This window comes from Canis lupus, chromosome 15 (assembly GCF_048164855.1).
Source record: "Canis lupus baileyi chromosome 15, mCanLup2.hap1, whole genome shotgun sequence".
Classification (NCBI taxonomy): Eukaryota; Metazoa; Chordata; class Mammalia; order Carnivora; family Canidae; genus Canis; species Canis lupus.
In genome coordinates, this window is record NC_132852.1 from 47,067,188 (window position 1) to 47,091,038 (window position 23,851).

General features: G+C 54.3%; 2 protein-coding genes across 3 annotated transcripts; one reads left to right on the top strand and one right to left on the bottom strand.

Moving 5' to 3' along the window:
* Positions 1-6,305: 6,305 nt before the first annotated feature.
* RARRES2 (retinoic acid receptor responder 2) lies at positions 6,306-10,268 on the top strand. 2 transcript variants are annotated; one of them, XM_072777065.1, is made up of 7 exons: positions 6,306-6,354; positions 6,837-6,907; positions 7,748-7,944; positions 8,180-8,284; positions 9,199-9,294; positions 9,837-9,963; positions 10,151-10,268. In XM_072777065.1, exons 3-6 carry the CDS (start codon positions 7,771-7,773, stop codon positions 9,951-9,953), a joined length of 492 nt encoding a protein of 163 aa, XP_072633166.1. In that variant the 5' UTR covers positions 6,306-6,354; positions 6,837-6,907; positions 7,748-7,770; the 3' UTR covers positions 9,954-9,963; positions 10,151-10,268. The 2 variants fall into 2 exon arrangements, with proteins under 2 accessions (XP_072633166.1, XP_072633165.1); XM_072777064.1 differs by lacking the exon at positions 6,306-6,354 and adding an exon at positions 6,569-6,721.
* A 205-nt stretch (positions 10,269-10,473) lies between these two features.
* On the bottom strand, positions 10,474-11,857 carry LRRC61 (leucine rich repeat containing 61). The gene has a single exon (XM_072777049.1). It carries the CDS (start codon positions 11,855-11,857, stop codon positions 11,075-11,077), a length of 783 nt encoding a protein of 260 aa, XP_072633150.1. The 3' UTR covers positions 10,474-11,074.
* Positions 11,858-23,851: the final 11,994 nt, after the last annotated feature.

Below are 23,851 nucleotides of genomic sequence, written 5' to 3' on the forward strand. Positions count from 1 at the left end.
AGGTAGAAAGGTCCCACGCTCAGCTGGGTGGAGGCCAGGCCCTCTAGTCCTTTGCAGGTGCTGCCAGCTCTCCATCCAGAGCCCCCCAGGCATAGACCTGGGGGTTGGGGAAGCAGCCCTCAATGTCCCAGGGTGGCATCTCCCATGAACGGATCTTGCTAGGTTGCCTGAAAACTCCTCAGGAAAAGATCACAGTGCTGCTCCTCCTCCTGTGTGCCAAGACCCCCCATAAGGGCAGCCCCAGACTGAGAGCAAATGCTACCCCCCCCCCCCAACAAAGTGCTGCACCAGACACCCTGCTGTTGTTCTAGGAGTCTGTCTTTCTGAAAGGAAAAGCACAAGGTTGGTCCAAAGGAAACCAGGTAAGTAGAGATCTGATTTCCAGGGCGGCGAGGCCTGTGTCTGGGCACCTTCCAGCTGTACCCCTGCTGCCCCCAGGCCTGCCCTGCGCAGCCTCTCCTACTCTCTGAAGCACAGCAGAGGGCCTTTTGAGAACCCCACAGATAGCTGAGGCCTCTGAGGTTCCCTGAGGTCTGACCACATTTGTCTCTGCTGGGCACCACCCAGCCACAGTAGCCCGGTCCCCCCAGGGGGCTTTGTAGTGGCTGTTCCACCCTTCCTGCAGAACTTTAGAGGGTTCACTCATCATTTTCTTCAGATTCAGGCTCAAGTACCCTCTCCTCCAAAAAACGTGCTTCCCAGGAAGCCTGTCTCCTCCTGAACCTCCCACTGGCAGGTGTCTCCTGTGGCTGCTGTGACAAATTACCAGAAACCTGGTGGCTTAAGACAACACACATTCGTTCTCTTCCAGTTCTGGAGGCCAGGAGTCCAAAGGCAGTTGGTGCAGAATTGGAGGCATTGGCCAGACTGTGTTCCCTCTCTTTTTATTTTTATTTTTATTTTATTATTTTTTAAGATTTTATTTATTTATTCATGAGAGACAGCGAGAGAGAGAGAGAGAGAGAGAGAGGCACAGACACAGGCAGAAGCCGGCTCCATGCAGGGAGCCTGACATGGGACTCAATCCCAGGTCTCCAGGATCACACCCTGGGCCAAAGGTGGTGCCAAACCGCTGAGCCACCTGGGCTGCCCCTCTTTTTCTTTTCTTTTCTTTTTTTTTTTAAGATTTTATTTATTTACTCATGAGAGACACATAGAGAGAGGCAGAGACCGCAGGCAGAGGGAGAAGCAGGCTCCCTGTAGGGAGCCCCAATGTGGAACCTGATCCCAGGACCCCAGGGTCACGACCTGAGCCAAAGGCAGGTGCTTAACCACTGAGCCACCCAGGCATCCCTGGCTGTGTTCCCTCTGGAGGCTCTCAGGGAAAAGCTGGTCCCTTCATCTTTTACAGCTGCTAGAGTTGCATTCTGTGCACCTGGGCTCAGGACCCCTGCCTCTGTCTTCAAAGCCAGCATGTCCCCTCAGCTGTCACATCTGTCCCAGGTGCACTCAGAGCTCACCCTGCCTCCCTTCTGTGAGGACACCTGTGATCACACGTAGGGGCCACCTAGATGATCCAGGCCAACCATGAGGGCAAATACAAATTAAAACTAAGAAAAATAAGTTCTAATTTTCCCTGGTGCAAACAAGATAGAGCTTCTCCTCCAACTCCTTCCCTCAGAGCATTACTTGAGGAAAGTTGTCATTGTCAATTTTCCTCTGCCCCTTTGAGATGCACTGGGAAAGGAGCCTCTCGCCAGCTTCACAGCCCAGGCCTTTCTCCAAGGCCCCGGGGCGGGGGGGAGGCACTCCTCGAGGTGTTTACAAGGGAGATGGTGACTCACCAGAGGGCAGAGACCTGACTTGTGCAGGTGCCCGGCTCTGAGCTGCACAACTGCCTCCTGCCATAAAACAGGAGAGACTACTGCACCCCTACTGTGGCTTCTTAAAGACACTAAAACCTCCTTAGGATGAAGGCGATGGGCAAACACAGGTGCTACCCCAATCACCAGGTGGATGAACGATGGGTGGCCAACGGTGGCACCAGGGAAGTCCTCTTGCCTGATGCCTGGTCAGGCTGTACCTGGAGAGCCCGTGAGTAGTGGGCTGGTCTGCTGGGCTGTGTAACAGGGGGAGGTCTCTTCCTGCTTTCCTCATCTCTGAGCCTATTGCCTGGGACATGCATCTCTTTCTGCTTTAATGCTTATTGGATAATAAAACTGTTTTCTTTCTCTCCTGCCTTTGCAGAGAGTTTTCCTGCGTCGGTAGGAGATTTTGTATTTAATTTTAGTTCCCCCACATAATCTCCCCATCTCTAAATTCTTAGCCAACTCACATCTGCAGGCCCCTTTGCCATATAAGGTAACATTCACAGACTCATATCCTTTGTTCGGCTCTCAACCCGGATTAGGGTCCTTATCAGCCCACCCACCCCCACCCCATCCCCTCCTGGCTCCCCTACCTGGCTTTTCTGTTGCCCAAAGCTCATGTCACCTGAGAAAGCAGGAATCTGGCCAGTCTTTTCTACTGCAGCCAGACTGGAGAAAGGCATCAGGTCCAGGGTGGCAGGAACTCAGTGCCTCGGGGCCAAATGCATAAGGAAATGGGGAGCAAATTGGATTCCACCAACCACATAGGTGCCAAGGGAGTGGTCTGGACCATCGCTTACCTACCAGCAAATTTCAAACGCTCTTCCCTGCTTGTTAAGCAGATGATGGGAGTCTGACGGAGCTTCCCGGGAGAGAAGAATTCCACTTTTCCTCTTAAGAAATATCCAGTCAGTATGTGTGAGGCAAAGAAGACATTTAGAGGCAAACTTGAGACTGTGACTCTCCTGCTTGAAGAACTCTTGATTGTAGGCAGTAGCGCCTTCAACATATTCTTTTATCTGGAACGTTATTCTAGAATGACAGGAATTTGAGAACTTTTGAGGAACCTCTGGCTCTGTGGGGGACCGCTGCTCAGTGGCAGGAGATGTTCTGGTGATGTTTACCACTGCTTGATGATTTGCTCTCAGAACCCTACATTGCCAGGAAAAGCTAACAAACTTATTTTGGCCAAGAGAAAAGATACTTGACTTTACCTAGAGATCTACATTTTTACCCTTTCAAGGTCAAATTTCGTCTATTATTATGATGCTATGTCTTTTTTTCTACTCCAGACTGGCATCAGGTTGTGTCTTCTTCAACATAATGCGAAAGATGGATTTAGAAGCCTGTGTGTAAACCTTCTTGGTTTTTTTTTTTTAAGATTTTATTTATTTATTCATGAGAGACACAGAGAGAGAGAGAGGCAGAGACATAGGCAGAGGGAGAAGCAGGCTCCATACAGGAAGCCCGATGTGGGACTCGATCCTGAGTCTCCAGGATCACACCCCGGGCTGCAGGTGGCGCTAAACCGCCGCGCCACCGGGGCTGCCCAACCTTCTTGGTTTAAAATCTACTGAAGGCCAAGCTTGATTTGGAGACACAAGAAAATTCTAACCAGAATCTTTGTGAGGTCTTTGCAATTTAGCAGAAGCAGGTGTATTTTCTTTCTTTCTTTTTTTTTTTTCCTTTTTCTTTTTTTTAGAAGCAGGTGTATTTTCAAGTGTTTCATTCTTGCTAGTGGCACATGTGGCCATGCACGAATGCCCATCCATACACATTCGCCATATAACGAAAGTGCTACCTCCAACCTTGGCTCAATCCTCCCCAGACCCTTCTCAAATAACTTCATGTGGTGAATCAGAATGTAAACTTGGTTTCAACCTAGAGCCTCCTCAGCAGCTCCAAGACCAAATCTGGGTCACAGTTAAATTTGGTGCCTTCACAGTTGGCTGATGAGGCCTCAGATGTTCTCAGGAGTGGTTTGCCTCAGCTGTCTTAACACATGAGAAGACAGTTTCCTGTTGAACACGATTTTAGGTTTATTTTGGGGATGTTATCTAGAAATCACAGTAATATGACATGTTTGACTACCATATAGTAACATTCCATTAAATTACTACATCTGACAAATAATATACAAAATAAAATGAATTCCAAAAGATTAACATTTGGCAAGTATTTAGTTTCACAGCATCTAAACTACTCTAAGTGCCTTCCACTGGTGGAAACGCTGCTTATTATCTGTGCCTGCCCTGTTTTACAGTTCTAATAGAGTGTGCGTGGTAGATAAAATCATGGCAACAAATTAGCATGATTTATGGGTCAGATGGAGTTAAAAGTTATTATGGTTAAACCAGGAATCAAAAAACGACTACAGGCTACCACAAGTATCTAAGAAAAATAATCCCTGGGGTGCCTAGGTGACTTAGTTAAAGCCTCTAACTCTTCATTTCAGCTCAGGTCATGATCTCAGGGTCATGAAATTGAGCCCTCCATTGGGCTCTGTGCTGGGCGTGTAGGATTCTCTATCTCCCTCTGCCCCTCCTGTGGAATTAATAATCCCACAGCCTGTTATTTGAAAAAACTGGCTGAGGACTGGCAGTGTGACGCACCAAGCTTGCGCTCACCATCTCCATCTCGTGGTGCATCCTTGAGTGAGGCTTAATGGACTCCCATGAGATCTGTTGGACATTCAGCCTGTTATCTGCCTTTCAACCACTTTGATTTAGGAAAATATTTTTTGCATCCATGAAGCTGACTGAAATGAACTTCATTAGGATGCAAAATCCTTTTATTAGTTTGTTGAATTTTCTTGAAAGAGTAATTCTAAGTTTCAAAATGTTAATGGTATGTTAATGTTAAGTTACATCCACTGATTAAATTCCAAGTTTCTTTTCCTGCCACATTAAAACATTACAAATGCATCCTGATTTCTTATGTTTTTTTCCAGATAAAATACAAGATTCATATGTTTATTCTCAAAAAGGCAATTTTGATTTTTTCCAGCTTGGTATTAGCCATTTTATTTTCATTCTTTTGATCACAAAGCACCTGATTATTGTGCCACATAGACAAAAACTTGACTTTTCTAATAATCAGGTTGGGCACATAGTACCAAGTCTTAGACAAGGATTTCCTGTGTGTGTGTGTGTGTGTGTGTGTGTGTGTGCTAGGACTGTCCATACACTGGGTTGTTTAAACAATAGAAACTTATTCTCCCAATTCTTGAGGCCAAAAGTCCAAGATCAAGGTGCTGGCAGGGTTTGTTCTTCTGAAGCTCCTCTCCTTGGCTTGTAGGTGGGTGTCTTTTCCCTGTGTCTTCACATGGTCCTCCTTCTAAGTCCTAATCTCTTCTCATAAGGACACTAGTCATATTGGATTGGTCCTCTCCCCTACCTTCTGACCTCATTTTATCTTAATTACCTCTTTAAAGTCCAAATCTCCAAATACAGTCACATTCTGGAGGTACTTGGGGTTATGACTTCAACATATGAATTTTAGGGGAACACAATTATATATTTATAGTAGTGATATATATATGTGTGTGTGTGTGTATGTATTTATATATGTAGTGATTTTCTTCTTTAATAACTCACAGACTCTGATTTAAACATGGTGGATCACACATGTTTATCCCTACTCCCTCCCAAAACTCCATCAAAACAATGGTAAATGAGTAAAAAGGTATAAATTCACAAGGAGAAAGAAGATGGAAGAGGAGATAGCCGTGGACAAGACACATGACGCGTTCTACATGACGGCAGGGAAGGAACCATGGTAACCGCCTGAGGTAACTCAAGTCAAGGGTCTTGCTGGTGCCCCCAGAGCACATTGAAGAGGAAGCTGTCAGCTCCCTGTGCAGATCCATGGCAGAGGTGAATAGGGAAGAGGAGGAAATCTGCCCCAAACCCTGTGCCAACAGTCACTTTCCACGAAGGTCCTCATTTAAACCTCACAACAAGCCCTTAGCATGGAGATTCTGATCCCCACCTTGCAGAGAAGGAAGCAGAAGTTCTAGGGATTTGGGAAGGTAAACAAGACCCTGTTTTGGGCAATTAGCATAGGTTGAGCCAGAGAAATGGCAGGACTGGTTCCTGACCCACCGAGTCGCGGAGCTTGTTCCTATTTGCTTAGGATGCATGAGAGTTGAGCAATGTTTGGACAATTTTCCTCCCAGTCCACACTAGCCTTATGAATTCCATCGTACCATTCTGCTGCGCCTGCAGGCTCCCCAAGCCCCACACGAGACCCCTGAATCTATCACCACTAAGGATGGGATGTGCAGGATCAAGACTGAACATGTTTGCTGCCTATAGAAGTTGCTGAACACGAGACTCATCTCTAACAGAGATGCCTTCCTTCTCCGTGTGGTTCTAGGGCTTGGGAGGCAGGAGGAGGGGTCAAATGACTCCTCAAGGTCTCATTGGGTTTGAGGATGGCTGTATTTCTGGGAAGAATTTCCTGAAATGTGTGTCTGAGGATGCTGGGAACTGGTCACCCAGTTGGGGCCAAAGAAGAGGGCAGCCCTACAGAGGCAGGACAGTGGGTAGGGAGTGGGGAGGGTAGCCCCATATCCTATGGAGGAGAGGCTGGGGCAAGACCACCAAATGCTTGGGCTCCTGGGCCAGGGGGAGGGGAGGGTGGTTTGGCCAGAGTTGGGGTCAAGGTCTGGTGGCAAGATCTCAGCAGAGAGGCCTGCCGGTAGATGGGAGGAAGGTCTCGGAAGGCTGCCAGGAGGCCGGTCCTAACGGGGTGGGGAGGAGCCTTGGGCGGGCTGGAAGCTGGAGGGGCCTAGGGGGTGGGAGTGGGAGGAGATGGGGGCTGACCAGAGGAAGGGGGGGCAGGAAGAGGCTAACAGCCTGATGTCGAGTCATCCAGGAGAAGGGCAGCAGAGACCCTGAGGCATAGAAGAGGTGAGGGGGGAGAGTGGGCCAGGGGGACAGCTGGATGGAAGGAGACGGGCCAAAGGAGCAGCTCCAGGGGTGAGATCTGTCAACCGGTTGTAAGGCAACACCTGGTATCTTTCAGCGAGAGGACCTCCGTCTCCACATCTGTAGCTTTCTTGTTCTCAGGCCACCGGAACACACAGAGTTCGAGCGGTAAGTCCATGCCTCAGGCAACCCTAGTCATGCATTAGGGGGCAGATCAGAAGGGCTGGGAGAGGAGTGGCAGGGAAGACCCAGAAAAGAAGTTAAGGAGGAGGGGGTCTCCCTGAAGAAAGCCCTGGTGGGGCTGAGGTGAGACCCCAGGGTGTGGGGCCAGGGGTAGGGCCGGAGGCTGGTGGTCCTGGGCAGCCCCAGCACAGGGAGGGTTAAGCACCCTCCCGATTCCCACCCTACTCTGGGCCCCTCCCCTGTGTTTACGTCCTCCCAGAAATATTTGGCCTCCAGCTGGCCTCCATTCTATATCCTGCCCCTCCCCCTTGAATTAGCCTTGGGGGACTGAGGGAGTGCGGGGGCCAGGGTTCCAGGGACTGGGAGCGAGCCAGCAGACCCCAGAGGCTGAGATGGGGGAGCCGAGAGGAGCTCTGAGGGCAGCGGGCAGACAGGGGACCAGAGACCCCGCAGCGGGGGAGAAGGAATGGGCCAGGAAAGTGGGAAGGGGAAAGGGGGAGGGTGGGAGTAGACGGGGGGGGGGGGGGTGGCGGGGGCGGGGGGGCTTCCCACGCTGCTGGCCTGAGGACAAAAACCAGCTCAGCACCTTCCCAGGACTAGGCCCAACCAGGGCTGGGCTGGCCCCAGACTGGTGGGGGGCAGGGTGGAGGAGCAGGGGACCAGGGGAATACCAGGGCTCTCTCGACAAAAGGGCCACTTCCCGCCCCTCCAACCTGGGCCCAGAGTGGGTCAGGCAGCCCCCCCTGCGCTAGCCCCGCGGCAGGGCCAGGGAGCGGGCAGCTCGGCGGCTGGCATGAAGGGCTGAGGACTAAGCACTCTCTGCAGGGCCACGACGACCAAGTGAGGCCATGTGGCAGCTGCTGATCCCTCTGGCCCTGTGGCTGGGCGCGGTGGGTCTGGGCAGGGCTGAGCTCACCGCAGCACAGCAGCGGGGCCTGCAGGTGGCCCTGGAAGAATTTCATAAGCACCCGCCCGTTCAGTGGGCCTTCAAGGAGACCAGTGTGGACAAAGCCGAGGACACGGTTAGTGGCGTGGCCTGGGGAGGGGAGGGGTTGAGGCCACAGGTGCGCTCCCAGGAAGCAGGTGGAAACGTGCTTGGGCTCAACAAGCACCCAGTTCTCCAGGGAGAGGCCGACACCCCAGCCACCCTCTCAGATGTGCTGTTTGGGGAGGAGCGGGGGATGGGGGAGGAGGGACCCGGCCCATCCAGGAATTGATCTGCATGCTCAGCCAGCTGCTGGCTTTCTCTGTGGGCAGCCCTTCCCTGCAGGGACCTTCGTGAGGCTGGAATTTAAACTCCAGCAGACGAGCTGCCGGAAGAAGGACTGGAAAAAAGCCAACTGCAAAATCAAACCCAATGGGGTGAGTGAAGACCGAGGGTGTGTGTGTGTGTGTGTGTGTGTGAGAGAGAGAGAGAGAGAAAGAAAGAGAAAGAGAGAGAGATGGGGCATTTGCTCAGTATGAGGGTTGGTAATTTTGGTTTAGGTGGAGAGATCCAGCAAGAAGCCCTGAGGGTGGAGCAGTGGTCCCACTTCTAGAGGCTCAGTCTGAGACTGGGGATCTGATGTTGTCCTCCTGTCCTCCTCCCCCCGGGGCTCCTCTCTCAGGCGTCAGGCCACTGGTGAAAGAAGCCCCGGGCATGGGGTTCAGCTGGCCCCCAGCCCAGGCCGCGTGAATTCTCCACTTTCTGAGTCTCCAAATAGAGACAGCCCAGCCTGGGCTGATTCATGCAGCGCTTGACTGCATTCAGCCCCCCTGGGGGCATAACCACTGCTACAGGGGAGTCCCCATGTCCCAGCTGTTCCGAGCCCCAGCCTGTGACTCAGTAGGTTCTTTGAAGGCCTGTTCCCTCCATCCGTTAAGGGAGGGACTGGATTGTATCAGTGATTTTCCACACTTTTATGTCAGGACCCCTGTGTTCACGTCAAACCTTTTGAGAACAGTTCATCAGAATGGCCCCAGTGAAAGTCAGGTGGGGAGAACCCATCTGGGGAAGGAGTTCTGCGCGCGCGCGCACACACACACACACACACACACACACACGGTCCATAGTTTGAAAACCATAGGGTGCTCTGACGTCTGAAATCTCCCAGGCCCCAGGTGGGCTGCACCAGAAGCCAGCTGGCCCCAGGACCCCTGCCCCTCTGCTCTAGGGCCTGCCAGGGGGGCTGCTCCCCACTGCAGGCAGCACCCCCAGCTTCTACCCTGATTGGAGGGGGGGCTGCATGCCTGCCCTGACCTCTTTCCTGTCCCGGCCCCACGTTCCCCTCCCTCAGAGGAAGCGGAAATGCCTGGCCTGCATCAAGCTGAACTCTGCAGATAAAGTTCTAGGCCGGATGGTCCACTGCCCCATCCACACACAGGTTCACCAGGTAAGAGTGGGCAGAGGAAGAGGTGGGGAGGCTGGGGAAGAGGCTGGGAAGGTGGAGAAGCTGGGCCTGTGGGAGAGATAAGAGGGAGAGGCATGGGAGAGCCCGGGTGGCTCAGCGGTTTCGCGCCTGCCTTCAGCCCAGGGCATGATCCTGGAGACCCGGGATCAAGTCCCAAGTCGGGCTCCCTGCAGGGAGCCTGCTTCTCCCTCTGCCTGTGTCTCTGCCTCTTTCTCTGTCTCTCTCATGAATAAATAAATAAAATCTTCAAACAGACAAAAAAAGGCAGAGGCATGGACTGAGGTGTGTGGAGGGTGAGGAGCAAGGAGGGGATGAGGAGGGGCAAGGGGGTATGAGAAAAGAGTGGAGGTGAGGGGAGGAGGTAAGGGGTGAGGAAGCTGTGAGGGGCAAGGAGGGGCTCTGGGCCTGGCCCCACTCTTCCCTAAGGGATGTGCAGTCACCCCTCTCCGGGGAGCACCCTCCACGGGGACACTCTCCCCGGGCACTGTTTGTCCCTTGGCCTGAGCAGCTGCCTGCACTGGCAGGAGCCTGAGGAGCACCAGGAGGCTCAGTGCAGCAGGGTGGAGCGCGCAGGCGAGGACCCCCACAGTTACTACTTCCCAGGACAATTTGCCTTCTTCAAGGCCCCGCCTCCCAGCTGAGGCCCCACAGGTAGGTGCTGGTAGGTGCCCCGGCGGACAGGGGAGGTCACCACGGAGCTGAGACAGAGCTTGTGAGTTCTGGGCTAGAAGCTCGGCTGGTGTGGGGCCAAGGGAGGCTGGGGAAGGGAAGAGAGCTTGACTTGACCCCAACACCCTCCCTCACATCCAATCTCAGGTTTCCTTTTCCTTTCCTCTAGAGTTGGGTCCCGCTTCCCGGACAGCTGCAGGAGGTAACCAGCAAAGGACCCCCGCCTGTCCCTGAGCTCAGGGAGGACAATCCCATCATCCCCGAGCTAATAAAAGTGCTCTCCCAGATGTTCTCTCCTCTTGCATGCCCTCCTTCCCCTAAGCTCAACTGTGGGATTAGGGTGCTCCAAGAGGAGCAGAGCCCCAGGGGGAGCAGGAGACTTCCTGTCCAATGCTCAGAAAACAGGAGAGAACAGGGCCCCAGGGACATCGTCTTGCCTTCAGGCGCTCGTGCTTGGGAAAACAAAGGTCACCCACAAAAATGGACAGGCAGTGATGCTTAGAACAGGAAGATTTAATAGGGATCAGGTGGGTGAGAACGGGCAGTGAGGGCTCTGTGTGACATGGGACGGGAGCACCTAGCAGAGGGTCATGTGGATAGGCAACTCTGGAAGGTGGGTGACCACAGCTTCCAGGCTCTGGCCCCTCTCCCAGGACTGGCTGGGGCGACACACACACCCTCCCTGCCTTTCTCACCTTCAGCCCTGGGAAGATGCAGCGCTCTTCCACTAAAGCCTCAGACCTGAGCAGCCAGGGGTGGCAGCTGCTGTGGGCATGGCTCCACACAGGGCCTCCTCTCCAGGTTCGCAGAGTAGGAGGCAGGAGGCCCTCACACCCTGCCACCGGCCTGAAGAGGGCCCTTACACCTCCTGGAGACAGCTGGGCAGGTGTGTCCTTGGTATGAGGGAGGGGTGTGAGGGAGGGGGCTGCTCTCAGGAACACGGATAAGCAAAGAGCTTGATTTGCAAGCCCAGTGGCCAGAGTGATGAAACTGTGATGACACGCACCAAAGCGGGCGCGCAGATACAGGCAGCCAGGCTGCTGTGTACCCATCCCAGGGCCAGTTGCCCAGCTGTCACTGGCCACGGGCACACTCAAAACACAAAGGATGATGAGGCAGTGCCCGCAGGGCTGAGTGCTTGCTCAGCCTTGGCCAGGCTGTCGATGGCCTGGCGGTCCAGGTCGTGGCATTCCTGCAGGGTGTCCTGGAACTGCCGGCAGGCCTCCTCCAGGATGGAGTTGCTCCGGGTGGGCCATGACTCCCAGTACCCTGGCTCTACCCAGGGCTGGGCCTCAGCGGCCCGGGGGCCAAGGCTGGAGCCAGGGCGCAGGGAGCTGTCCAGGTCCCGACACAGCTGGTAGAACTCACTGCCACGCCCAGTCACGCGCTCACCATCGATAACCTTCAGGCCAGGAAGCAGCTCCCGGACCGCAGCCCAGTAGGAGGGACTGGTGCACAATGGGTTGCTGAGCCGGGCCAACGGGTCACGGAGCCGCAGGTACTCCAGGCCCCTCAGGCCAGCCAGACACTGCAGCTGATCAGGGGTGGCTAGCAGGTTGCCCGCGGCATTGAGACTCTGCAGGTTTTCGCAGGCGGCCAGCGGCTCCAGCCCCGTCAGCCGATTGTTGGCTACGTTGAGCACCACAAGCTGGCGCAGGGCCGCCAGCGGGCCTAGTTGGGTGAGCGCGTTGCTGGACAGGTCCAGCCACTCGAGCCCCAGGCACTCCCCCAGGCAGCCCAGGTCCACCAGCCCCAGACCCCGAAGCTTCAGCAGCAGGATGGACTCCAGGGCGAACTCACCCGAGCGAGACTTGAGCAGCTGGGGCGTGATGCACACCCCGTCCGCCTCTCCCGGCTTCTCACCCTGGGGCTCCATCTGATGAAGGCAGTCTGGGAGGCCTGGGCCCCGGTGGTCCTGGCACAGGGACGCGGCCACCACTGGGGGTCGGGGGACTGCTCACCCCGAAAAAGGCACCATCGATTGTGTCTGGGCCAGTGCCAGAGGCCCGTTTGCAACAGCCCTCCTTGAGGGCTGACAGGTTCCTACAGAGAGAGAATCACACAGTGAGTGGGCCTCTCTGGATATCCTGGGCACTTTCTGACCTAATGGCAGCATGAGGCACTGCCCGGTCTCTTCCACGGTGACAGAGATCCAGCCAGCCCAGCCAGACCCGAAGACACAGAGCCCCCTGAGGGAGGTGGGCCAGGCTCAGGCCCGCACCTACAGGGGCCCCGACACTGCTCCAGCAGTTATGGCTATACCAGATGGAATTCAGGTGCCATGTGACCGAATTCCCATTTTCCATATCTGTACCTGGAGACAAAATCTCTTCACTTTCCTTTGTCGGAAACTGCTCACGATCCATCCTTCATAATTTTGAGGTGTTTCTTTTTAGCCATTCCAATTAATTCTTGAATAGCTAACAGGTCACCACCCTCTCTTCTGTTCCCTTCCATATGCAGCCACAAATGACAGCACACTGGGCCTTACTTCGTTCTCCCAAAAATGTTCGTGACTCAGTGTTTTTGTTTTTTTTTTAAACATTAGCAACAAATTCAAAATGGTTTCCAGATTGTGTGGGTCCACTGTAACCCCTGCTTGTGACCATGGGGCCTGGAGGCTCAGCTCAGGCCACTGGAGTGGCATTGGCAGCCCTGAGGCCACGGTCACCTGCCCACAGCTCCACCACCCACGGCTCCCCCAACTAGCTCTTCACTCTGGAGTCCGTAGAAGGGCATTTTTAAGTTTTTAAAAAAGGTTTTATTTATTTATTCATGAGAGACACAGAGAGAGGCAGAGACACAGGCAGAAGCAGGCTCCATGCAGGGAGCCCGATGCAGGACTTGATCCCGGGACCCCAGGATCATGCCCTGGGCCGAAGGCAGGTGCTAAACTGCTGAGCCACCCAGGGATCCCCAGTAGAAGGGGATTAATCCCTGTATGCCATGCAGCGTGGATGAGGGTTAGCCAGAGAAGGCAAGTGGGGCAGAAGGCCAGGCAAAGAAGCCATGCTGGAGGGAAGGACCTGGCTAGCACCTCAGTTCCAAAAAGGCAGGGGAAGGCGGGCCTTTCCAGGCACCAGGGGATGTGGGCCGGCATAAGGCCAGGTGCCAGTGCGAGACGAGTGGAAGGGGGAGGCCTGAGGGAAGAATACTGGCAATGCCGCCCACGGAGGGGTCAAGGTTGCAGCAGAGAGGAAAACAAGAAGGGACCTCTGCTCCAAGTGGCAGCCTCCCAACCCTGCAGACTCTAGCCAGGCCCAGACCAGGCAGAGTGACGCCTGTGAAGTACCATGGGACTATTCACTCCTGCTGTTTATAAAAACTGGGATCCAGAGTACCCCAGAGTCCCAAGTCTGCGTTTACATAATCCACATCACTTTCTATTTCCCTCTCCAAGGAAACCAGGCCTAGGGTTCCTCCCCCTCCCCCTTGCCTCTCTCCCCACCTCTGAGAAGTGGGTCCTCATGCCTTTACCTAGCAACCCTCTAGTCTGCAATACCCCTTCATTTCTGTTTCATTTCTTTCCAGAAGCGATTCAAGGCACCCACTGAGTCGGGGTCACTCTTCAAGCAGGATCTACCAGGGATTGTAAGGGAGAGAGAGACACAGTCAACTTTGCATCTGGTTAAAAGTGCTGCCCACAGGGGTGAAGGGTGCAAGAGGAGCACCAGGCACCAGAAGCCTGCCACAAAGCACTAGGGAGACATGGGCTTCACGAAGGTAGTAAGCGCTGCAGAGGACAGAGCCTAGAAAGACTACCAAGGATCTAGCTAGGACGTTACTGGATGCAGGGGCTCCCTTCTCAACATGGGACACACAGGACAAGCTGGGGGTCAAGAAGACTTCCAGTTTGAGGTGACCATGTGCATCGGGCTTAGGAGGCAGTTGAGGCTCTAGGCTGAAGGGATTCAAGCGTCATTTGCAGAGGTACCCAGTGGGAAGGTGTGGCTCATGGGCCAGCCTTTGGGCGGACACAGACCTCTTTAAGTATTTGCAGGCTTCCCTCCAGGATGATGCAGAGCTTCCCCAGCTCCCTAGCCACACACTATTTTGGGGGTGAAAGTGGTCAGGAGGCCCTGGCGTCCAGTGAAAAGGCGCAGTTATGGGCTGCAGTCAAGAGAACACCAGCATTTATGAGGCTGAATGGAGGGCACTGATGAGCAGCCAGTGGCAGGCGTACAAGGACACGGAAGGGACACTGTGTTAAAAGGCCCACTGGACTCAGAGAGGAGGCCACTGGGTGGAGCAGCACCAGCCACAGCCCAGCGTGATGGGTTAGGGAGTGATGCCCTGAGGAACCAGTTCAGTGACCTCAATGACATCTGGAGGGACGGGGCAGGAAAGGACGAGGGGACCAGAAGGGGGTGGGGGGAGGGAGGGAACTGCATGTACTCCCCACAACAAAGCTGGGAGGAACACTTTTTGCAGAAGAGGAAACAGGAGCAAAGAACACATTCCCCGGAAACCGGGAATTCCATGCCCCAAAGCCCTGCCTGGCAGGTGATATGGCCTTCCGGCCCTCCACCTCCCACCCTGGGCCCCATACCCTCGCCAGTGCCAGTACTGCATAGTCACCAAGGTAGAACTCTAATTCTCCAGGGGATGAAACTCTGCTCTGCTCCCGGGCCTATCTTACCCAAAATCTGCACACCTCAACCAGGAGGGTGTGGGCTCGACCAAGTGCCTTCCCCACAGTGTGAACCTGACTCACACTCAAGCCAGCAGCACAGGACAGGCCCCACACGATGGAATGGTTCATCCACACCCAAGTGCTTCCATGTTCCTCAATAAAGAACCAGAGTCCTCCTATCCTGGTCCTGCTGTGGGAAGTAGTGCTCAGAAGCTCCTGGTCCAACGTGTATCTGTAAATGGGGCTTGGTTACGTAGATGAGACTATGACGACACTCAGCACAGTCGACACCTGGCTTTCCTACAGGAGGCCTGTCTTCCCTTGTTCAGGACTACCTTTGCTGAATCTCAGTTTACCTACCTAGTAAGTGGGCCAGAAAATAAGGCCCATGAGCCAGCCAGAGCAGGCGGGAGCTCTGTCTTCAGAAGAAATGGTTAACGCAGAGCAGCCTCAGTGAACAGTCACTTGGCTGCTCCAGGGACCCTGGAGATCCTTCTGCCGGCCCATTCCCCACCCCCCGCCCCCATCCACAATGAAGATCAGGGTTCTTTACCTCAGCACCTCTGCCACTGGAGGGTGGAGAAGTCTTTGTCCTGGAGGTTATCCTGGACGTTGGACACTTACCAGCATCCCTGTTTGCCACCCACAAGAGGATAGTAGCAATCCCACCATCAAGCTGTGACAAATGTCTCCAAACACTGACAAATGTCTCCTGAGGGACAAAACTGCATCCACCCGCCCTCCCAGAGCCACTCCTTGGGACCAGCAGGCTTCTCTGCCACATTCCTCTACTCCCCCCACTCCCACATGCTCCCAACGCTGCTGCCTATGCCTCCTGGCCTGCCAATGCTGGAGAGCCAGTTCAGTGACACCGAGCAGCAAGAACAGCTTAGGGAAAAGCAGTGCAGAGCAACATCTCCCTCACACAGGGTGACTTGGGGGCACCCCAAATTCCTGCCTCTCACCCTACCTACTGAGTCAGAATTTGGGAGGGAGGTCTGGGATACCCAAGTGTCTAAGAGCCACACATATATGTCAAGGAAAAGCAGCAGGGAGAGGCTTGGGGCCATGCTCTGACCTTACCACCCAACTGCACTTGAGTTAGAGTTGGAGGTGCTAAGAGGTACAGTCATAGCCTGGGCTCCTCTCCCTAGGAGCCTCGCCTCCCATCACCAGGGAGCCTATAATGGCTGGGGAGGTTGGGGGGGGGGGGATGTGATCTAAGCAATATGGAGGCCAGACTTGAAATCATGCCACTCCAACCATTAAGTGTGATCTTCACAAACCTTTATTTAAGAAAGAAGATGCAATTATGAAAATACTACATACTAAACAGGACAAAGGCTATGATCCCGAGGTTAAAAAAAGAGAAAGACATATGTCCCAAGTATTAACAAGGCTGCCTGAGTGAAAGATGATGGGTAGTTTTTCCTGCTTCCTTACATTTTCAATAATTTCCAAAAATCCTATAGCGACACATGACTGCTAACCCTTCCAAGGGAGGCAGGGGGACAGGTATCTCAGGCTCACTCCCACAGCCAGGGCCCAGTCTCAAGTTAGACCTTGAGTGCCTTGCCCCACCTCTGCCTACCTACCTTCCCTCTCAGAGCCACCCTTCCAGCTCCTGAGCACCTCAGGAGAGCTGGGCTTGTGCAGAGTCATGTGCAGGGTGACAGACCTGCCCCGGTCCTCCGGCCTCTCCTTTGCCTTCTTTTTTCACCTGATACACCGGCTCCTGGGGCTCACACACTCAGCTCTTGCACCCTGCCCAGAAGGAAGGCACCAGTGGGTCTGATGGACAGCCTTTCTTGCTTCCAGGTAGGGGACCTGCACTTTACAAGTGACCAGGGAGAAGGAGAGGTACAGGCAGCTTCCTAAAGCTGGGTAGGCCATGAAGCTCTTTTGGAGAGACTGTTTTCACTGTAGAAAGAAACCCCAGGATCTCCAGGAGTCTTGAAACAAACCATGGATAAGAAGGTTGAGGACTGGGTACATCAGTTGTCCTCAATCCACACCTCCTCACTGGCTGGGCAGTCCCATCAGCTAGGGTTCTCTGGCCACTCTGGGATCCACAACAAAGCACAGACCCCCAAGAAAACTGTTATGTGTGTGTGTGCATACTTCTTTCTTAACATGGCCACCCTAACTCAGGGCTTCTTTTTTCTACAGTGAAAGCAACTTGGGAAAAAGCTTCCACAGCTTTCCAGGCTCTAGCTGGCTGAATGTATTTCCCATTTGCCAGTGCCCATGCCTCTCCTTGTCCTCAGTCGCTTTTTGAGAAAGCAGGGCTCTTAAGGGCATGTATCCCTGGACATGCACAGACAAGTTGCATGGAGGGCCCTTACTAGCCACCAACACTGCAGTTTATAGAACTGTGCAGCACAACTCATAGTCACTTGGATCTTTTTTTTTTTTTGACTCGATCTTTTCTATGCATAAACCACTAGAAAGAAATAAAACAATGGATGGATGGAAAACGGTATCTCCTGGGAGAAGGCAATCTGTCAAGGATTGAGAAATTGTCCCTATTCCTTCCAAAGAGGTTTAGGACTCTGGGCAGCCCCATCCAACACCCTAGGGTGCACATTCTGCTCGCCCCTGAGCCCAGGTGGTGTGTCCACAGGCAGATGTTCAGGGAGTCTGTTGGAGGTCTGCCGTGCTGGTCTGCTCCCCCTCAGCCAGGTCCCCACTGAGGAAGAGGAGGGAAGGGATGGTGTAGTTGGGGAAATTCTCCAAGTTGGTCTTCAGGAAGAGGAGACGCTCCACGGTCTCCACTGGGAGAGGGGTGCTGTGTTCCAGGATGGCAGGGCTATCCAGAGACGTATAGACACTTTCACAGAAGGCCCCTGTCGGGGGACAGGACAAATAGACAGTAGCCAGTGTTGCCAGAACTGGCCAGACCTCCTGCCTCTTCTCCCAGTAAACCAGCGGGTCCTCTTGTGCACCAATCGTCTCGTTATCGCGTAGATACTTCTTGACAATGATGCTGGCCAGGTGGCTCTTGGTAGAAAGCGAAGCTCCACTTCTCTCAGACGCCAGCAGCCCCGCACTTTCCAGCTGCTCCAGCAAGCTCCGCTCCCTCTGGCCCAGCAGCAGAGATCTGGAGCTGCCTCTGCACCACCCCGGCTCTGTCCCATCCTTCCCCTCAGCCCCAAGGCCCTTGACCATCCTGCTGCTCATGGTGGCGCCCATACACATGGTCTTGGGGCTGTGCGGGGAAGGGGAGGGAGGCAAGGAGCAGTCGGACACCATGATCTCCTTCACCTTGTACACGAGAACTTGCTTCCAATGGTCAATGTCAGCCCCCATGGGCAGGATGGCCTCAATCTTGCCCTTGAAGCGGGGGTCAAGCAGGGTCGCCAGCACAAACTCCTTCCGGTGGAAGAGCTCATTGAGTTGGCAGTCTGTGGAGACCTGCAGGGCCAAGCCCTTGGCCAGCCTGATGGCTGCGCTCACCTCTGAACCACCCTGCTCCTTAAAGTGCTCGTGGATCTGCTCCAGGATGATATGCAGGTAGCGTAGCTGGGGCAGCACCTGGCTTAGAGTAGCCCATGCAGTGCTCGCCTCCTGGACCACCATGTGGAAGGGCTGCAGGAGCATGACCAGACTGTTCATCAGGCTCCAGAAGGTAGCCGACAGGGCCGTCCCGGCCTTGCCCAGCTGGTATTTCTCCTCATACTCCTGCAGTGGCCGCCGATGCTCCACCAGCCACTCCATCAAGCGGTAGGCAGAAACCCAGTGGTCTGAGAGCTCCCAAAAGGGCTGGTGGGCTGGGAGGCCACACTGCTGCTGCAGCTGGCTGAGGAGCTGCCGGGCCCCTGAGGAGCCTTGGAAATGGCTGCAGATGGCCCTGACCGTACCCAGGATGGTCTGGATGCTTTGATGGTGACACAGGAAGTTTCTCACCAGGGAGTCGAGGCAGTGGGCAAAGCACGGGATGTGGGTGTAGCCCTCCATCCTCACTGCCTGCTCCAGGCTGGCGCAGCTGCCCGATACCAGGAAGCCTGGTCGCAGGGTGCTGCGGCTGAGCCACAGACGGACCTGCTCCTGCAGCGCCTGCTGCCTCTCCTCCAGGCTGCTGTCCTGGGCCAGGCCTCGAACCAAGAGCACTGCTTGCTTTCGTGGGCTCTCCGATGCCACCTGCCGACTGCCCGGCAGTATTGCACCCCAGTGGGCAGTGATGGCCACATAATCCACAACTGCATCTGGGGCAGCAGTGGACACGGTAAGGTGGACACAGCTGCCCTTGGCCCACTGCATCTCCCGACACACCTGTTCACTGACCGCCTCGTGGAGTAGAGGCAAGGCTTTCTCAAAGAAGAAGGCTGGAGGCGGCACTTGGTAGCAGGGGTCTACCTGGGCCATGAATCTTCTGAAAGGCAGGGAGGAAGTAAAGGAGAATGGCAATGTGAGGCTACAGAGCAACTGTGCAATGCTATGATTCCAGGCCTGTGCTTGGGGCTGGCCAGTGATGTCAGTGCCACCCCGGCCCTCCCCAACTGCCAGGGGTACAACGACAGGTTCATCATTGATGGAAGGGGGCAAGGGTGGCAGAGCCAGGAAGAGCTGCTCAGGCCTGCCTGGGCCCGGCACCCTGCCACTGTCTTCCGAGGCTGAGGTGTCCAGGCAGTGTCTTGGGGATGGGAGCCCCTCAGGGGCCAAGCTAGCAGGGCTTGCAGGCAGGCCCTTGTGCTTTCTCTCCTCCAGCTCTCCCTTCTCCCCCGGGCTGGCCACAGCCGGCCTTCTCTCTCTCTCCAGCCCATGCTTGCTCACCAGGTGATGGACCAGGCCTGAGGTCTGGAGATGCCCCTTAAATTTCCCCTGTCTGATGCTGGCGTGACACAGAATACAGGTGACATTGCAGACATTTTTGCAGTCAAAGGTAAAGAACCGTCTGATATCGGACAGGGGCTTGTGACTGATTTCCAGAGAGCCAGGGGAATGCCTGGGAGTTCTGATCAGCTTCTTCAGGCAGGGTGGCTTCTGGAGGCTCACCAGGGATGACGTCTCCCCCACAGGAGCAAGCAAATGCCTCTTCCACTTCTTGAGGCATCTCACCTCACTGGCCAGATGGGCTATGAGGATGTCAGCCTGCTTTACCTTCTTGCTCTTGCTCGGCTGGCCCACCTCTGACTGGTCTGGACTGACTGCCTGGAGTGGTGCTGGCGGCCAGGGGGCCGGGCCGGAGCTGAGTACTAGGTCTCTCGCCTTCTTCAGGGTGGGCTCCCCCTCCCGTCTCTGGCCCCGTGCCTTCTGTTTGGACACTTTCTTCTTGGGCTGCACAGGGGGCTCCTGCTCAAGCACAGATATGAGGCTACAGAGGCCAGAGTCTCCCTTCGGCTTGTTCCGCCCTGGGCTGCCCAGGCACTTTGTATGGGAGGCAGCTGGGTGAACATCAGAGCTCCCCAGGGAGCAGGCTTTTCTCTTCTCACCATAGACTGGGAGGCCCAGGGTGCCTTCTTCCGGCTCCTCAAGGAAAACCTGGTCAGGTGAAGAGATCGGGGAGGAACTGGGGAGAGAGTGAGGTCTCTTCCTCTGTAGCAGCAGATCCCTCTCACTCCCCTTTGGAGAGGCAGAGGCTCTGATTTTCCTGTGGCCACTGACAGCCCTCTCTTCCGCATCAACGAACTCCAGGTTATCCTCCGTTGCCAGCAGGCGCCCCCCAGCACCCCAGCCATGTCTGTGAGAAGTACTGGTAGTTCTGTTGTGAAACTTGGAGCCGGGCAAAGCCAGGGTACTAGCCGGGCTCCTGGATCTGATCATGGAGGAGTTAGCACACACAGGTGGCTCCTGCCCCAACAATCCTGAAGGTGTATGCCTCTTGGGGGGCTTCCTGATTTTTTCTACTTCCAACATGCTTGGGAACTTGGGGGAAATGAGCAGCTGGGCCCAGGCTGTAAAGTAAGATGAGAAGAGTGGCTCTCCACTGCCCTACTCAACTCTGGGGACCATGCGGGGGAAGGCAAGGCCAGAGGGAAGCAGTGGGGAGGGGAGGAGGGAAGTGATAAGAGGGTGCAGGCCTGGTGAGATCCTAGGACACCAGCCCCAGGACAGAACTCTCAAGACCACAGCGTCCTTGGGGAAGGTTGACGTTCACTCTTGCAGATGGGATGGAGCAGCCTTTAACAGGAAGCTCACAGCCCTCTGTACATTACCAGTTTCTACGTCTATCCAGGCCAAACTGAGGTTTCTCTCTCTCCTTTCTGTGTTTCCCGAGAACCTAGTAGGCACTTGGCAATTTTCCTCTATTGCAGATGTGCTATAAAGTAGGTGAAGCCCCTGCATGCACGTGGACTCCAGGTACAGACATGTAGTACAGACTCACACTCACAACACGGAAAGCTAGAGCCAATGTGCAGGTATGAAGGAGCACCACCCGCAGTTGTGAGACCCCAAGGAGGGGACGGACCCTGCCAAGAAGTCAGGTAGGTCCCCCTAGAAGAGATGCAGGTATCTCAAGTTCAAGCCAGGAGGGAGCACAGCCCTGCTCTCTGCATCCCGTGCATCTGGGCTTTACCTGTCACCCAGCAGGGCACCAGGAACAGGTCACAACACAGGCTACTAGGCCGTGATGTAGCTAATGGCTTTGCTAGATCTCTTGAAATTCTTTTTCTAGAAGTCAGTTTGCATCAGGGAACACAGGACAGGAGCACAGAACAGGAGGCCCTAATGCATGCAACTCAAGCCCTGTAGTGTCCTGTCACTCCCTTCTGTCTGTCCCAGAGAGACTACTGAAGGGCTGCTCAAACTTCCTCACCTCCCACTCCCCCCGAAGCCTGCTCCTCTGGCTCTGACCCCCACTGCTCCCTGACACTGCTCTCACCAAGGCCACCAGCATCCTCTGTGGCGCCTCTTCCAATAGGCTTCTCTGGAAGCGCTGGGGTGCCGGCCCATGTCCTCCACTGGGAATGCCATCTTCCTGTGGCCCCGGGGCATCACATGTCCTTGGTTATCCTCTTACCTGCAACTCCTTTGCAGCCTCTGGTCTGATCCCTCTTCCTCTGCCCATTCCTCTGCTGTTGGCTGTGGTTCCTGCCTGAGTCCCATTTCCCATTCTATACACCCTCTCCAACTGGGGCTGTGCTCACATACTGACACAGCGGGCCTGTCTGGCTGGGAGCTCTCTTCAGCTTCCCCTTGTCCACCTGCTCTTCCTACAGTCCCCTCAATCTTGTAACTGGGACAGCTGCCCACCCAGATGCTCAGACCCCAAGGAGAAGCACAATCCCGAACTCCCTTCCCTTGTTCGTTCTCCTAGAGACTAGGTCACATTCAGATTCAGTCAAAACAGAAAAGAGACACAAGGAAGTCGGAAGAGAAGTACATGGAAAGGAAATGCAAGGCAAAGCCCAGCACGAGAATGTGTTTCTCTGGACAAAGAAAGACTCAGAAAAAAGTAACCTAACACCCCCCCACGCACATCGGAAAGCAAGTGGGCTTTGTCTCTTCACACCAGAAATAACATACAGATCAAGCCGGAAGATTTAAAATGAGAACATTCTGACACTGAGTGATGTTAAACATTAAGAAGAATCACCTCGAACGGCAGGACTGTCTTTAAAGGTGACATGCCCAGTGAGGTAGCTCCAGGAAGACTCTGCCCATGGAGGAGGGTGGGCAAAGTGATGCTCATGCTGACCCCCTTTTAGTTGGGAAAGCCTCAGAAGGACTAGAGGCATCACCGCAGGCCCACTGCCTAGGAGCGCAGCGGCCGCCACACAAATATCTGACCCCCACGGGAGGGGTGCTGTGAATGGGCTGCACCAGGGTACTGATGAGATGTGAGACCCCGTCCTGGTCCCAGAAGTGCCCTGGTGAGGTCAGAACTAGAGCAGGCTTACCTCAGCTCCGATCTTGTGAATGAAGAACCAGACACCCGGAGTAGAAATGAGACGATCAATGGCAGAATGAAAGAGTAGAGCTAGTGGCAGGCCTCCAGAAGCAGTTTGTAGGCTTCATCCCCACTGAGAACTCAGAGCAGGCTACTGACACCAGGCCCGCACCAGACCTGCCCCCCCGGTGATGGCTGAGGAAAGGGAAAAACCTGCGTGTTAGGACTGTAACCAGAGCCACACCAAACCTATTCTGTTCTCCAGTTAGCCTTGTCCCATCCATGCATCTGTTCTCTGCAGATACTCTCGACCTACTTGACTAGTTAACAAGAATTCATCAGATACCCACCATGAGCTAGTGCTGTGCCCTAAAGACACAAATACAGGAGAGGAACCACCTGGCTCGCACTAGGGATTCAGGACAAGAAGACAACTTGGAAGTGGGCTCATGGCACCAGAGCAAAGCGAGTGGTGTGTGTGTGTCACAAAGGCCAGGCTTCAGGCTGACCCTCGGATGAACTGAATCTATAACATTGGACTTTAGATTCTGTCTTGAAGGAGTCACTCACTTTAGGCTACGCCTCAGTATCCTCAAATCCTGATGGATTCCCTGGGTAGACCTGGGATCTTGTGCGAGCACTGGCATCGACAGCAATACCACGGCTTTCCCTTCCGATGAAGCCCATCAGGATGATGACTCCGAGGCCGACATCACGGAGAGCCTCTAAGTGAGTCTAAAATGTATAATTTGAAAAGAAAACCATTCAAAAACCCCAGTACTTTGATGATTAGTAAGCAGTTACTTGTGACATTTCTCACAACAGACAACAAATGTACATTTGTACTTGTTAACCCACAAGGTGGGAGGCCCTTGGGGGACCCACTGGGCAGCTGTCAGGAATGTCACAGCGAGGCCACAAGAAGCAGGCAGGGTGCTGGGATGCAGGAGGGGAGGAAGACTGGAGCAGGTAACAGTAGAGGGGTTAGCGCGGTAGGGACAGTTTGGAGAGCCATTCAGGGGGCAGACTATGCTTGAGTGCGGATGTGGAGGTGAACCAAGGCTATGGAGAGGGACTCCCTAATGATCCCATTTACTCATGCAGTTCACTTTTGAACATACTGCTTTGAGGTTCTTCTGCAACAAATCTTTAGAAGTGCATGTGACAGAGTCAGGTCAGAGCTAAAGATACAGACTCAAGTAAACATCTCCATGGGAACTAAGGGAAAAGGCCAGAGGGAGAAGGGAGTGGAGGGCGGTGGCCCAGGCAACGTTGTAAAGGGGCTACAGAAGGAATGGACTTTGAAGGTTGACTGACAGGCAGAGAAGGATGCAGAAAAAACCTAAAGTGAAGGTAGGAAAGCCAAGGGGGGACTTTCCAGACAAGACAGGTAGATGATGAAGGAT